The sequence below is a fragment of the Phyllostomus hastatus genome, unplaced genomic scaffold (genome assembly GCF_019186645.2).
Source record: "Phyllostomus hastatus isolate PE091 unplaced genomic scaffold, TTU_PhHast_1.1 phas_contig_113, whole genome shotgun sequence".
Taxonomy (NCBI): domain Eukaryota; kingdom Metazoa; phylum Chordata; class Mammalia; order Chiroptera; family Phyllostomidae; genus Phyllostomus; species Phyllostomus hastatus.
The window spans coordinates 5,917,358-5,933,302 of NW_025333530.1; the positions used below are offsets into that span (position 1 = coordinate 5,917,358).

General features: G+C 34.1%; 1 protein-coding gene across 4 annotated transcripts in view; it reads right to left on the reverse strand.

Moving 5' to 3' along the window:
• RDX (radixin) overlaps positions 1–15,945 on the reverse strand; it is a 102,622-nt gene that overhangs the window by 34,837 nt on the left and 51,840 nt on the right. For all 4 annotated transcript variants that reach the window (XM_045837911.1, XM_045837895.1, XM_045837905.1 and 1 more), the window contains 4 exons: positions 13,393–13,523; positions 5,573–5,733; positions 4,606–4,698; positions 737–979 (listed from right to left, as the gene is read on the reverse strand). In XM_045837911.1, coding sequence (XP_045693867.1) covers positions 737–979; positions 4,606–4,698; positions 5,573–5,733; positions 13,393–13,523 — 628 coding nt within the window. The remainder of the gene's footprint in view (positions 1–736; positions 980–4,605; positions 4,699–5,572; positions 5,734–13,392; positions 13,524–15,945) is intronic.

Below are 15,945 nucleotides of genomic sequence, written 5' to 3' on the forward strand. Positions count from 1 at the left end.
AGTGGTTAGGAAGAAATACCCATAGCCTTTCATTTCTACACCTGTCAACTATTATGATTTTGTGCATTAATCTAAATTTCCTTAACTTTCACACAATACTTGAAATGACTTACAAAAAAAAATTTAATGTGGCCATTACAGAATAATGTTATGGTAAGATCTAAAAACTACACTATACCCTGAGAGAAGCTTTCTCCAAAAGTTTTAATGTATTTATTACAAGTATCAGCTCATTTTCTTTTCTTTATTAATATCTAAAGATTTTACCAATTAAAAAATTAGAAAACAATGGGAAAAAGTCCAGGAAAATTAAAATTTCTTATTTTGATCTAATTGCATATTTAGATCAATAATAATTCAGATGATGTAATGTCACACAGTCAAATTATCACTGCTTTTTAATAGACCCTTTTTTAAAAAACTAAATTCATTTGTTTTTTTAAACACAGCATGAAAATACTTTTATCTTTAAACATGGGTCAAATTATAATTAAAGAATAACTCACTAGTTAAGGCCTAATTGCATAAGGTTAACAAAATTTGCTAATGGAGTCACATAACTAAAGAAATGAAATGAGGTGCCTGGAGTTCAAGCACTCACAGACCAGTCAATTGCAAGGCCAGCTAGTGTTACAGCTTCCAAAGGTCAAATGTTCCTTTCTAATAACTTTGTCTTGATAATGAGGAAAATGCAAACTATATTTTAAATATTCATAAAACTATAAATTTTAAATACCTGGAGTTGCTTTTTAACACGCTCATTTTTCTGTGTTTCTGTTACACGTTCCTCCTCACTTCTATGGTTCATTACCCCATCATTCGATAATTCAGCACTAGCCTCAGCATTATTTTCATCATGTTCATCATGTTCATTTTCAGTTGGAGGAATTACCGGTGGTGGTGGAGGTGGAGGGGGGGCAGCCATTACATTTTTTAACTCTTCTTTGGTCTTTTCCAAGTCTTCCTGGGCTGCATAAGCCTGAATGTTAAAAATAAGTTTATCAGCAACTTTAAAAATCAGTAATTTAAAGAATCAAGTAATGCTTCCTAATTGAAACTGTATTTCAGGCAATGAAAATAGGCCCTATTGATGAAAGTTCTACTTTAACAGAAGAATGCCAGCAGGTAGGAGTGACAGAATTTTAAAAACATTAGTTTGAAAACCTTAATAAAATGATTAATTCTGACAGGATTATCAATTGCTGCTAAAATTGTTCTGCAAACTGTTGATGAGAAATGGTATTTGTATAATGCCAAAGAATGCCACACCTAATAGATTACATTTTAACCACAAAAAGGAAAATGTAACCAAACAATGGAGAAATCAGACTGTAATTACTCTAATCCAATAATCAATTAAAATCATTAATGGTGAGTTAACTAGATTTTAAGTGTCATCTGAAAGGATAAAACAGGAAGTATTCCAACAGCACCAATTTTTTGGGTGATCCTATTGTGCAGGTATACCTCAAAAGTTCTGCTTTATACTGCCATCCTGGTGTAATTATTAATAGCATTCCCTCCTTTTCACTTTCAAAAATATTATAATTTGGATGATAAACTATACGGAAGTCTCACTTATAAGCCATTATCGTCAAAAATGTTTAAATTATATCCTTCACACTTTTAGGTCTATCTCCCACTTTACACGAAATATTGATGATAAAAGAATAAGCTGAATGACACCATGAAAAAGCAACTAGACAAATAAAGCAGGAGGGAAAATATGGGTGCTTGCAGTAATTCAATATCATAAAAAGAAGAACTATCCTACTTTAAAATGGACTTAAAGCAAACAGATGCAATGCAAAGTCCTACTTTGGATACTGGCCTGGCAAATTAGCTATGGAAGACTTTTTGAGTCAATTTTGAATATAGTCTGCCTAGAAATAAACCCACATGTGTATGTTCAATTAATTTATGAGAAGCAGCCAGGAATGAAGAAAGGATAGTCCTTCATCAAACGATGTTGGAGAAATTGGACAGCCACATGCAAAAGAATGATACTGGACCACTGTGTTACACTATACACAGAAATCAACTCAAACCGGATCAAAGATTTGAAACTAAGACGTAAAGCCACAAAATTCCTAGAAGAGCTCATAGGCAGCAAGGTCCCTGCCATTGGTCTTAGCAATGATTTTTTTTTGTATTTGACACCAACAGCAAAGGCAACAAAACAGAAATAAACAAGTAGAACTATATCAAACTAAAAAACTTTTGCACAGCAAAGGAAACCATCAACAAAACAAGAAGGCAACCTACCATATGGGAGAAAATATTTACAAACCATGTATCTGATAAGGGGTTAATATCCAAAACATATTGAAAAACTCATACAACACATGACAGTTAAAAAAATCCAATTAAAAAATGGGCAGAGAACTGAATAAATATTTTTCCAAAGACAACAGATGACTAATAAGTACATGAAAAGGTGCTCAGTATCACTAATCACCAGGGAAATGAACATCAAACCACAGTGAGATATTACTTCACATCAGTTAGAATGGCTATTACCAAAACAATAACAAATAAATGTTGGTGAGGATGAATGTATTGCTGGTGGGACTGTAAATCGGTGCACCCACTATGGAAAACAGTATGAAAATTCTTCAAAAAATTTAAAAATAGGATGGCCATATAATCCCGCAATTCTACTTCTGGGTATTTAAACAAAGGAAACAAAAACACTAAACTGGACAGATAGACCTGTCCCCATACACACTGCAGCATATTTACAATAGCCAAGATACGAAAGCAACCTAAGGTCCACTAATGAATAAATGGAAAAAGAAAAGGTGGTGTGTATGTATAAATATACCTACACATACACAGTAATATTATTCAGCATAAAAAAGAAGGAAATCTTCCCACTTGTAACATCATGGATGGACCTTGACAGCATTAAGCCAAGTGAAACAAGTCAGAGAAAGACAAATATTATATACTTTCACCTACATGTGGAATGTAAAAACAAACAAAACTACTGAGCTTATGGATACAGAGAATAGAATGGTGGTTGGTTACCAGAGGCAAGGGTAGGCAAAATACAGCAGAAGGGTTAATGAGTACAAATTCCCAGCTATAAAATAAATCATGGGATGTAATGTACAGCATGAAAACCATAGTTAATAATACTGAATTGCAAATTTGAAAGTCACTAAGAAAGTTAAAAGTTTTCATCACAAAGAAAAAAATTCTGAAGCTATGTGTGGTGACTTATTTGTGGTGACCATTCACAATGTATAAAAATATGAATTATTATGTTGTACACCTAAAACTAATAGAATGTCAATTATGTCTCAATTTTTTAAGACAGTCTAATAATAGATGAAATGAAAACTGACTAGGATGAAACAGAATATACAGTATGACCTCACTGTGAACACATAAATGTGTATAATACACATGCAAATAGGAAAAGATCCTAAAAGGATATGCACTGAGTTGTGACAATACTGATCCTAGTTTGTGGGAATGTGATTCCTTGTGTGAATTTTCTAATTTCCATAATTAATAGGATTTGTCCCTGTGATGTGTTATTCTTGAGTTTATGTCTTTATAAAATTCCAATAAAGTAGTGTAACAGGTAGGTTAATGGAATTTTATTCCTTTGTACAGTTATACATATGAAATTTAAACTGCTACAAAGAAAATTTAAGAAAGAAACCATATTCATTTTATTGTAGAAAAATTATAATTATCATTTAAGAATTAATGCTATTTAAAGTCTGAATTAAGCTCTCATTATATTATATTCAGTACCCCTCCAACTAAAGCCATAGTTTTCTCTTGTGTGCTATTTCAGACAGTAGTGGTTTTATCCACTTAACAACTCATTTCAGAAATCTCAGTATTCATCTTCATTGCATCCCTGTAATTTAACTTTATATCCAATCATCTGGTTGCCATGCCCTTTTGAATCCACCACAAAATGTCTCTCACAATTTTCTCTTCCTCTTTATTCTCAATGCTACATCCTTAGTTTGTATCTTTAGCTCTAACGTAATCCTACTATCTACTATCCCAATCCATCCTTCACACTAACTGCCAAATCATTTTTATAAAACCATACCTGATTGTGTTACATATGATCCTGTTTTGAAATCTTCAGAACTCAATGTCTACAGATACTCTCCATCTTGCCTTAGTAGGGCATTTATACAATGCCTTTCACAATTTAATTTCCTCTCTAACTTTCCAGACACATCTTCCAAAATTTCTGAACTGATTGCTTTACTGGCTATCCTCAAATCTGTCATGTACTTTCATACTTCCTACACTCATTTATTTCCCTCTGTCTGGAATGACTTCCTCTTCAGTCTCTAACCATTCACAATCCTTTCCATCCCAAAGTTAACGTTATTATTCAAGACCCAGCTTAAATTTATAAGAGTTTTCCCAACACCTGCCTCATTCACCTCTCCTGTCCTCCCAAAATACTTAGCTTACATCAATAAATTAATATTTACTATAATACACACAGATATTTTCCTCCTCTAAATTATTACAGTACCCTATATTCATCTCTATAAATTCAGTATATTGGAGTACAAAATAGTATTTCAATAAATGATAGTGAATGAACAAATAAATGATTACTTTTTGTTGCCACTCATTAGCTTCCTCTTCCTTTTTCCTCTTGGCTACTTCTAGGAGTGTAATCCTGGCAGTGAATTCAGCAAGTTCTGCTGCCTAAAATAAACCATAGAATTACCAAAACTAACAAAACAAAACAAAACAAAACAAAACAATGTATGTTCAATAATTTATATTAAGTCAATATAGCTTTAACATATATGCTCGGGCTGTTTTATGTTTTTCTTAGTCCTCCATTTTTTAAAAAGGTAGTATTTCTTTAAAATCATAAATATCTCCTTTATAGTAGGTCTAAGGAGTTAATAAGAAAAGTGAAAGAATATTTATTATTCTATAGCCAAGAACTTATTCATGTTTCAGTAGAAGGAACTTAAAATGTGGTGACTTAGAAGCTATTTTTTAACTTTTATCAATTAAGTATTTGCTAAAGCCTACAAAAGAAAAAAACTATTTATATAATGCTTCATAGTTTAAAGAGACCTTTGTTAAATAATCACATTTGATTTCCCAATAATCCTATCAAGATTATTGCTGATAATAATCAGCATTTTTGCTCTTCTCAAAAAGAGGGATCCAAGGCTCAGAAAAACCCAAAGACAAGTAAATGCCTGAACCATCTTCTAAGTGTTATGCCTAGTTCTTATTATTTGCAAGTCCACTAAACAAAAACCCAATCACTTATGGCCTACAGACAGCTTATGGGAGCTACAATATGCTGTAAATTTATCTAAAGCAAAACATGACAGTTGCTTATGTAAAGTTTAAATGAATCAGAATCTTTTGTCAGCAACAGGCTTCATTTATCTTTTATTCTGTTTCACTTTTAGGTTTATCTCTACACTCTGATTAAGTTACTTGTATCTTTGGTTTACTTTCCAGAAGGCATAATAATATACTTAGTTTTACAAAGTTAACTGTGTGCTTTTGTGTAAATTTTTCTTCTTCTCAAGGTAGAAAGAAGGTTCCTTACTAGCTGTTCCTGATTCTTCATCTGGTCGGCAGCCTGTTTTGCGATAGCTGACTTGGCCTCTTCAGCAGCTTGACGCTCCTTTTCAAGCCTTTCTGCTTCTTCTTTTGCTCGTTTTCGTTCCTGGTCCAGTTCCAGGGCTTTTCGAGTCTGTTCTTCCAGTTCTATCAAAAATATGTATGCCCCCACCCAATAATTAATTCCAATTATACTCATTATCAAAAGAAGCCAAAATAATAACAAGGAATCTAATCTACCTAGTTTCTAAAAATTAGCACATTTACAAATGAACATATACTTCATTTTTTTAAATCCTCACCCAAGGATCTATTTACTGATTTGAGAGAAAGAGATGCATGTGAGAGAGAAACATAGATCTGTTGCCTCTTGTATGCAACTGGGGATCAAACCTACAACCTAGGTATGTGCCTAGGAATGACCAGGAATTGAACCTGCAACCTTCTGATGCACAGGATGATGCCCCAACCAACTGAGCCACCTAGCCATGACATACTTAGCAAAAGCTTAATAATTTTTTTAAAGATCTATTTCACTACTTAAAAATGCAAAGAAATGAAAATCTACATAATTGTTTTTTAAAAAATAATCTCTCCAAAGTTTTTTTTAAAGTTTTTAATGAATTTACTGGGGTGACATTGGTTAATAAAATTATATAGGTTTCAAGTATACCATTCTATATCACCTGTATATTTTACATATTGTGTGTTTACCACCCCAAGTCCTATCTCCTTCTGTCACCATTTATTCCCCATACCCTCTTCCCAGTAGAGTGGAACAGAGGCGGGAGAGAATGCAGAGCCTGAGGCCTGCAGTGTTCTACCAGGCTGAGAAGACATGAATTTAGACTTTGGGGCAATCAAGGCATCCAAGGCTGGAGATGCCAAGATCACGAAGAGGAGTAAATAGACAGGTAAGCCCAAATCTGTCTGCTACTTCCACGCAATATGTCTGCCACCTCCTAAAATATACTTCCATGCAGGGTTAGACACTAGTAAACAAAGAAGAAGCCGCTGGAAGAGGCTGAACAGCTGAGCAGAGAGACTGTCATTCCTGACAACTGGGGAGTCAAAGGCTGGAGTTCAGGGTCCTCTGAGACAGAGGGCCCATATATATAGTCTTTCAGGTGACATACCCAAGGGGCTAGACTACCAGAGAATGAAAACCAGAAAGAGACCAACTAACAAAGCCTGAAACCCAGTTCAACTCCGTCAAGATGATCTGTACACATTTGCCAGTCAAAACAAAATTAAATCCTCTCTTAAGGAAAATAACATCGCCCCTAGTATCTAAAACTTTCCATATACTCTAGGCATTCAACCAAAATTACCAGGAGATGGGACCAAATGACCCCCCTCTAACCAGCCACCAAAAATTAGACCATAGACTAGACCCAGAGATTATCCAGTATTACAATGGATTATAGTAAAGTTAACAAATAAGGATGTTAAAATAATTATGATGACTATTTATCTAGGAGAGCTGGGAAATAAGCAAACCATGAGGGAAAAATCAAAGTTCAGAGGAACACTGACAATAATGCAGAAACTGATCTTCAGGCATCTTACAAATCCTCTGCAAAGTATCTGAGGGCCAGAGTCCCCTTTATAATTATGAAAATTCAACCTATCAATTTTTACCTTCATTTTACCTCCAACATTTAGGTCCATAATCCAAAGCCCCTCCACAGAGAAATATCTTCTAAAAATTCATGAGGTCTTTGACAGAGACGCAAATACTCTACCAATTTTATTTTAGCAAAACAGTGAGACACTGTAATCATGCACTGAACCTCTCCCCTCAAAAAAAGAAGTAAAATATTTATAACCACCAATCCACAAAACTGCAAGTGGAAAGAGCACGGGAACTCCTCCTGTGCCCAAGGAGGAAAGGTTAAGGAAATAACATCTGAAAAGGCCAGGCTTGGGAGGTAGGGGGACCCAACAAAAAAGCTGCATTCAGAAACTGTAAGACATCTTCAGCAAACAGAGGTTTGCAGCAAAGACATCCCAACAACTGATTTTCCTCTCTTGGACTTCCCATCTCCAGAACTTCCTCTTCAGAAGCTCTCTACTCAGAAGATGATTACAAATAAATAGAATGGGAGGCTATGGAAGATGAGAGGAAAAGTATAATTAATGCAAGCAAACAAAAAGAGAAAACTGCCTACCCAGAATGATCCAGGAAATACACCACCTGCAATACAACAGAAGCGGGTACATGCTGCAAAATATGCACAATATCTGAACTGCTGACTCAACTGGAGTAGTCCAGTACTGGCAGATATTAGATTCTTCTGCAGATTTAGCTTGTCCTGTTATAAGCTAGATGGCTCCCTACAATACCTTTTCCAACTAATTATTTTCCTTTTCTCAATTTCAGGCTCATAATTTATGAAAGTATGTAATGTGCAACAATAACTAATGCTATAGTAGCTAACGTAAAATCCAAGTAATATGTAAGCCCAAAGTTATCTTGCTTTTGACAATCACTGTGCACTTACTGCATATATTTTGTTGTACATCTATTATTCATTTATGAGATGTCAGTTACAAATCTTTCTAGACACAACTGGTAATTGAACAGTGTGGCATTTGCAATAGGATATACAAAGAGGTAAGTGGAACAAAACAGAGTCTACAAACAGACCCATACATATACAGTCTTTGGAATTTGTGACAAAAGGAAATACATATTGGGAAAAACCCTTGACCTTTACAAAGATCAGTTTCATACAGACTGTAGATCTAAATGTGAAAGGCAAAACAAAGCTTTTAGAAGGTAGTTCAGAATAACATATTCAAAACCATAATGAAAAGAGTTTGATAAATGAAACTTAAAATTTAAAACTCTTCATTAAGAGACACCTTTAAGAAAGTAAAAAAGGTAAACAAATCATAGAGAGAAGATATTTTACAATACATGTAAAGATCTCCTACAGATCAATCTGAAAAAGAAGAAAATCCAATTTTTTTTAAATGAGCAAAAGTTGTGAAAGGACACTTTACATATAGTTAAAAGCATTCACAAAGGTGCTGAAAATCATCAGTCACCAAGACAATGTACTGTACTCACTGTGCTCACTAGAGTGCCTAAACAAACAAAATGACAAAGAAACCCTGATGATAACAAGTGGTGGAAGTAACGGTGACAATACAGAGCATATGAAGTTTCATTCACTACTGGTAGGAATAAAAATTGATACAATCACTTTGAAACAATAGTGACAGTACCTGTAATAGAAGAATACAGCTGTTATCCAGCAATTCCACCCCCAGAGTATGTCTCCCAAAAATTAATACATGTGTGCTCATGGCCACCTTATTTTATAAAAACCCCAAACTGAAAATATCCCAAATAACCACCACCAGTAGAATGGATAATGGTATATCTATACAATAGAATATTTCACAACAACGTAAAAGAACAAACTATAGCCACATGCATAAATTCAAGCTAAAAACATAAAAGAGCCAAATATAAGAGTGCATGAATTCACTTACATGTAGTGCAAAAACAGACAATACCATTCTCAGGCACTACATAAAAAACACAAGCAACAAAACAAGAAACTGGACTCCATCCAAATTTAAAACCACTGCGCTTCAAAGAACACCATCAACAAAGTAATGGTGCTCATATATATATATATCTGATATCTGAGAAGGGACTTATATGCAGATATATAAAGCATTCTTACACCTCAACAGCAAAAGGGCAAGTGACGCAACTGAGAAAAATGGGCATGGCATCTGAAAATACCATATTTTTTGGACTATAAGATTCACATCCCCTCTCCCCAATTTGGGAGGAATAATGGTTGTTAATGCTGCTGTTGAATTTTGTTTACATTTACACTGGTGAAATATTATGTTATTTATGTTATTCAATATTTTACCATATTTTTTGCTTCAATTTTTTTTTCCTATTTTCCTCCTCTAAAACCTAGGTGTGTCTTATGGTCAGAAAGAAGAGATATAAATAGCCAATAAACACTTGGAAAGATGTTCAACACTATTAACCATTAGGAAAATGCAAATCAAAACCACTTCATACCTATTAGAATGACTATAATCCAAAAGACAAACATTAACCAAGTGCTGGTGAGGATGTACAGAAATCATACATTGCTGGTGGGAATGTATAATGGTGCAGTAGTGTCAGAAACTAATTTGGCGGCTCCTCAAAAAGTTAAACAGAGTTACCATATGACCCAGCAATTCCACACTCAAGCTTATATCCAAAAGAAATGAACACATATGAAAACACAATAACCAGTCACAAATGTTCAATCTGCATGTTCATAATAGCCAAACAGTGGAAACCTAAATGTCCAAAAGTTGATAAATAAATAAAATGTAGTATTATCTACAGAATGAAATATTACTCAGCAACAAGAAAGTACTTGATACATGCTACACCGTGGATGATCCTGGCAAACATTATGCTCAGTGACAGACAGTGACAAGTCACAGAAGACCACATTTTGCATGATTCCATTAATATGAAATGTCCAGAACAGGTGAGTCTATAGAAATAAAAGGTTACCTAGGGTTGGGGGAGAGAGGATTGGGAAGTAATGAGAATGACTGCAAATGGATATGGAATTTATTTTGGGGATCATAAAATTGTTCTAAAATTGTGCTGATGGTTACCCAACTCAAGGAATATACTAAAAACCATTAAATTGTACATTTTAAATGGTTGTGTGGTATATGAATTATATCTCAACAAAGCTACTATAAATAAATAAGATTAAACTCTATGATGATATAAAATTAGAATATGTCACATTTGGAGTGAAAAAATTGATTGGGAAGGGACACATGGAAGGATCCCTAAGTATAGGTAATGTTCTGTACCTAGTTCTAGGTAGTTACAAAAATAAATTTGCTTTGTAAAAACTCATAAAACCTTACACCTAAGAGGTATGCACATTATTTTATCTATGCTATCCTTCAATGAAAAAACATTTTTTAAGATTTTATTTATTTTTAGAGAGGGAAGGGAGGGAGAGAGAGAGAGAAACATCAATGTGTGGTTGCTGGGGGTCATGGCCTGCAACCCAGGCATGTACCCTGACTGGGAATCGAACCTGCAACACTTTGGTTCGTAGCCTGCACTCAATCCACTGAGCTACGCCAGCCAGGGCCAAAAACATTTTTAATATAACTATAAATTTCAGAAAATCTCAAAAAACTAAGTTAGGGATTATTTACTCCTATTTTAGAAATTAGGAACATTAGATAATTGAGAGGTTAAAATAACTTGCTTATGGTCATATTCTAAGTTAATGACAGAACTAAAGCTTAGCTCCTATTTGTAAGCAATGTAAACTGAAAGTGGACAAACCCCTGCTACTCACATTAACTACTACTTTTATCATATCCACATGCTTACTTCCTTCACTGCACTTAAAACTATATAAAATGATCTGTATTCTCTGTTAAGAACAGTACACAGTGCACACTGACTAACAAGTATCCAGAATGAAATCACTACACCCCCAACTCTCTCCTGTGGTTTGTCTTTTTGAAGGTGGGAATTCACTTTGTTATTTGTTGGAACCGTAACTGAATGCAAGCCTGGCTGTATTCAAATATAGCCATCAATTTAACTTAAAAGTGGTTAAAAGAAAATAATAAAGAAAGATAATTAACACCGATACATTAGAGAAATGTAAAATGGAAGAATGGTTTTATGAAATGATTTGTGACCCATTTCAAATAATAACTACTTTAATAAAAATTTTTTTTAAATGATAATAAAATATAGAAAAGTTTCTCCTCAAACAAAAAAATTATAGGTTAATCTATTAAATATCATGACTTAAGTATGGCCAAAGTTACTGCATTTGAACAAGACTTTAGCATAATTTGCAAGACAATCATACAGATTTTAGGACATCCTGGAAAAGCTTTATTAGTAGAAAAAAAAATTGGATGTCCTTTTCCTTAAGATGACTGATTTAAAATTGTTTCCATAGGGATGCTCTATATTCTTTCTTATGTTCTAACTTCCTTATATTCTTTAGTACTTCTTTACTTGAGTAGCCTTACTGTGTATAAATTAATGTTTCCCATATATCCTAAATAAATGAGATTAAAAGATTTATTAAGTAGCTATTCTCTCAGAAATGGTATTATATAAATGAAAAAGTCCTGTCATTCAATCTCTTCTTTAAAGTCAAACCAGTATCGTAAATTTAAACTAAAAAAAAAACACACACTTGAGTACATTCCAGGATTTTCTTTTTCTTTTTGCAACATTCTACCTCTAAAAGTACTGTGTATACTACTCACATGGCACTTAGTACATATTACCTCACTTTACTAATATTTCTGCCACCAGACTTCACTCCCAGCATGCTATATATTTGTATTCCTAAAATGCAGCACAAAACAGGCATTTCATGAATGTCCACTTTAACTAATGAAAAAGGCATCTAAAGTGGTAGAAACAACATCAAGATGGAATCCAGAAAGTAAGTTCTGCCGTCGTGTTATGGTCTGTGAACAACTCTTTTCTACCTCTTAAGCTTTGAACTAAAGAGTTTCTAGGTCTTTTCTAGCTCTGAGAAGTGAGGTTTCTAAATGAGTGAGAACAAAACCCAGGTTTTTTGTTTCTTACCCTAGAAATTATTATTTCCAATCTTCTTGGAATTAAAATGATCAATCAGTTTGTGGATTTATAGCAATCTTTGTGATTTCCTCCCCTACACACCCAATTACAAATTACTCTACCCACTGCTCCAGAATATCTCCCCACCAAAGTAGACTGGTGTTAGAAATGAAAATAAACCTATATGAGGTTATTATGTAATAAACCCTACATAGAGTAATAACCTTATTTAATTTCCAACAGAACTAATGGCTGGTTCTACCAGTTGTCAGGAAAGCAAGTGTTAATTCGAGCTTTATAAATAATAGATTTCATGTTAGCCCTGAGATACTACTGCTTAGAAGGAGACAAACATCTTATTTTGTTCAATACCTTTTTCCTTTTGTTCCCCCATTATTTGTTGTTTGAAAGTAATGTATCCCAGAGTTATTTGATATAAAGCACACTCTCCAAATCTAATGCACCCTTTGTATACATTGTAGCATTTTGGTTACACACTGCTTAGGAAGCATATTCTTCACAACATTTCTCTATGTTGTATAGTTTTTAATATAATGAAATCAAATTTAGAGATTGAGTCCAAAAGTTGTATAGTCAGAATAGCTTGAAAATGCCTTAAGTTATATACGTGCTTTAAGGTACTTAAATATCCATAAAGCACTGCATAAATGCTTTTATTTACATGCCAGAAAGTATTAAAAATGTGTTGTGTATGGAACCCCAAACAAGAGAAATAAATTAACATAGTCATTTATAATATAGAATAAGAGTACACATGAAAATACTTGTTGAAGTAACTAACTTGAAGAACACATAAGCATTGCATAGTTGAATGTGTTTTAAACACGTTTATGATGTAATTCCACTAAATTTAATTTAGCAATTAAATGTAATTATTCTCTGTAAAAAAAGTTTTAATAGTAGTTAAGGAAATACTACTACTTGACAACAGAAGTGATTTTTTAAATTTTTTAAATTTAATCTTTTTTTCTAGTAGTTTTCTTTTCTTTTATTATTTTTTAATCTTTATATTTTTATTGTATTCTTATCGTATTTTTCCCATTACCATTTAGTCCCCATATACCTCTCTTCCCAGCAATCACCACACTGTTCTTCATATCCACAAGTCCCTTTTCCTTTTTGCAGAGCAACAATTTTGAATCCAATGTAAAAAAGAATCTTACCTTTCTGGGCTTTCAGTGTCTGTTCTTCAATTTGCCTTAGACGTTCCATTAGTTCTTCCTTTTCCCGTTCTATTCTTTCCTTTTCCTTTTCTGCTATTTCTCTTTTCTTCTTTTCATTCTCCAACTGTGCCCTTAAAAGGAATTGCAATTGTTTTGTTACAAATTAATAACTAGAAAAATCAACTAAGAAGAAACTACAGCATAAATATTATGTCTTTATTATATTCATCTGTGTTTAAAAACTCATTATAGTTGAAAATATAGAAGTACCCGTATTTTTTGGACCATAAGACACACTTAGGTTTTAGAGGGAAATAGGAAAAAAAATTTTGAAGCAAAAAATGTGGTAAAATATTTAATAACATAAATAACATAATATTTCACCAATGTAACTTTAAACAGAACTCAACAGCAGCAATAACAATTATTCCTCCCAAATTTTGGGGGGGGGGGTGAGGAAAAGAAAAGAAGAAAAAAAAAAACAGTGCATCTTATAGTTAGAAAAATACAGTAATACACATATACTAGATTATAATGTGTTTTTTATTGTGGGGTCACAGTAAATATAGTCTATCACTATTTTAAAAATATTAAAAACTTAGCCACTTTAGAAAGAACCTCAAAGGACAATTTTTCAAAACTGTTAAGAGAGTAAAACTGTCAAATGTATTTCTTGTGTGCAAAGCATATTTTAAAATGCAGCTCTGGCTGATGTAGCTCAGTGGACTAAGCACAGGCCTGCAAACCAAGGGGTAGCTGGTTAGATTCCCAGTCAGAGCACAAGCATCGGTTGCAGGCCAGGTCACTAGTAGGGGGTGCATGAGAGGCAACCACACATTGATATTTTCTCTCCCTGTCTTTCTCCCTTCCTTCCCCGCTCTCTAAAAATAAATGGAATGGAATGGAATGGAATGGAATGGAATGGGAAAGGGAAAGGGAAAGGGAAAGGGAAAGGGAAAGGGAAAGGGAAAGGGAAAGGGAAAGGGAAAGGGAAAGGGAAAGGGAAAGGGAAAGGGAAAGGGAAAGGGAAAGGGAAAGGGAAAGGGAAAGGGAAAGGGAAAGGGAAAGGGAAAGGGAAAGGGAAGAAAAGAAAAGGAAAGGAAAAAGAGAAGAGAAGAGAAGAGAAGAGAAGAGAAGAGAAAAAGGGAAAGGAAAAGAAAAGGAAAAGGAAAAGGAAAGAGAAAAGAGAAAAGAAAAAAATAAAATGCAGACGTGTACGGAGGGGAAAAAAGTAGATCTATCACTTGCATACTCAATGACCTTTCACAGTTAGAAGTCAGCACAAAAGGAGTTAATTGCAGAGTTGCCACACATAGGTAAGAAAATGACTTTAGCTTATCAGGAGCAGTAAGAGAGCACACAAAGCTGTTTTATTTTAAACAGTAAAATATACTGGGAGGGCAACAATTTGCAATAATTAGCAATAAAGTAATGCAAGTTTAATGTCCGAGGTAGAACCAATTTATGCTTAGATACAAGATGACAAATCAGTTATGTTTCCTTTGACAATTCCATTAGCATGACAAATAAACAGCATTATCTATATAATGCTGTTTAAAAATATCACCATGAGAGCTAGGTGGAAAGACTGCCTCCATCATTTAGCTGCATCTGCCATGGGCCTAATGAGACTGTTTCTTTCAAATATAGCCAAATTAATCCATCAAACAAGAGCCTACCATGAGTATGACTCTGTTAAAGGCCAGAAGTATGAACATAAATAAGAATTAGATGAGACACTGTATTAATCATCTGTAATATTACCTACTTAATAAGTTTAATCAACACTCAATATCGCCATCACTTTAATGGGAATAAGTTTTTAGTTAAAAAATTAATTATTTTTTCCTTTCTGAAACTTATCTGAATATGTCTAAATACCGCCCAAAAGACATCACTGCCATCTAGTGTCAATTCTAAATGCCAGGCACAAAGTCACCTAGTTTCTCAACCTCCAGCCTCTGATGAATTCTTCAGCAAAGTTTCATTGAAGTTGTTTTCCTTACTCTGTAAACCCCAAATTAAAAAATTCCTGCAATTCCTAGGTACCCATCTTTCCCCAATACAGAAAGTGAATCCATCTTGGGACAAACAGAATTGTGACACTATGACAAGTCAGCAAGAGGTAAGACAGATAACTGATGTTGATCTCCTATGCACCAAACCAAACATGAGGTTTAAGAGTCACACTATACCTCTCCAACCAGTTTAATGAATCCTCATAGCATGTAAGATTCTAGGGCCTGAAGCTCATTCATTTAAGGAGAATTGCACCTATGTTCCAGCTCCCTACGAGGTACTTTTTCAACAGCAAAAAAAAAAAAGAGTCAACCACTAACCCCCCACCCCTCCAGACTTAGCCTCAAAGCTCTGCAGTACATTCACCCCTTTCTCCCTATCCTATTTTGATCTATAGAGTATACACAAGTATGTGCAGGCAAAGAGGTTTAAGGACTTGTGAGACCTCACCCCTCCCTCTAGAAGATATGAGTGTGATAGAGGCTTAAATGAGTAAGTTTCCCAATTTCCTTGAGCAAAAGAAAGGGCCTGGTG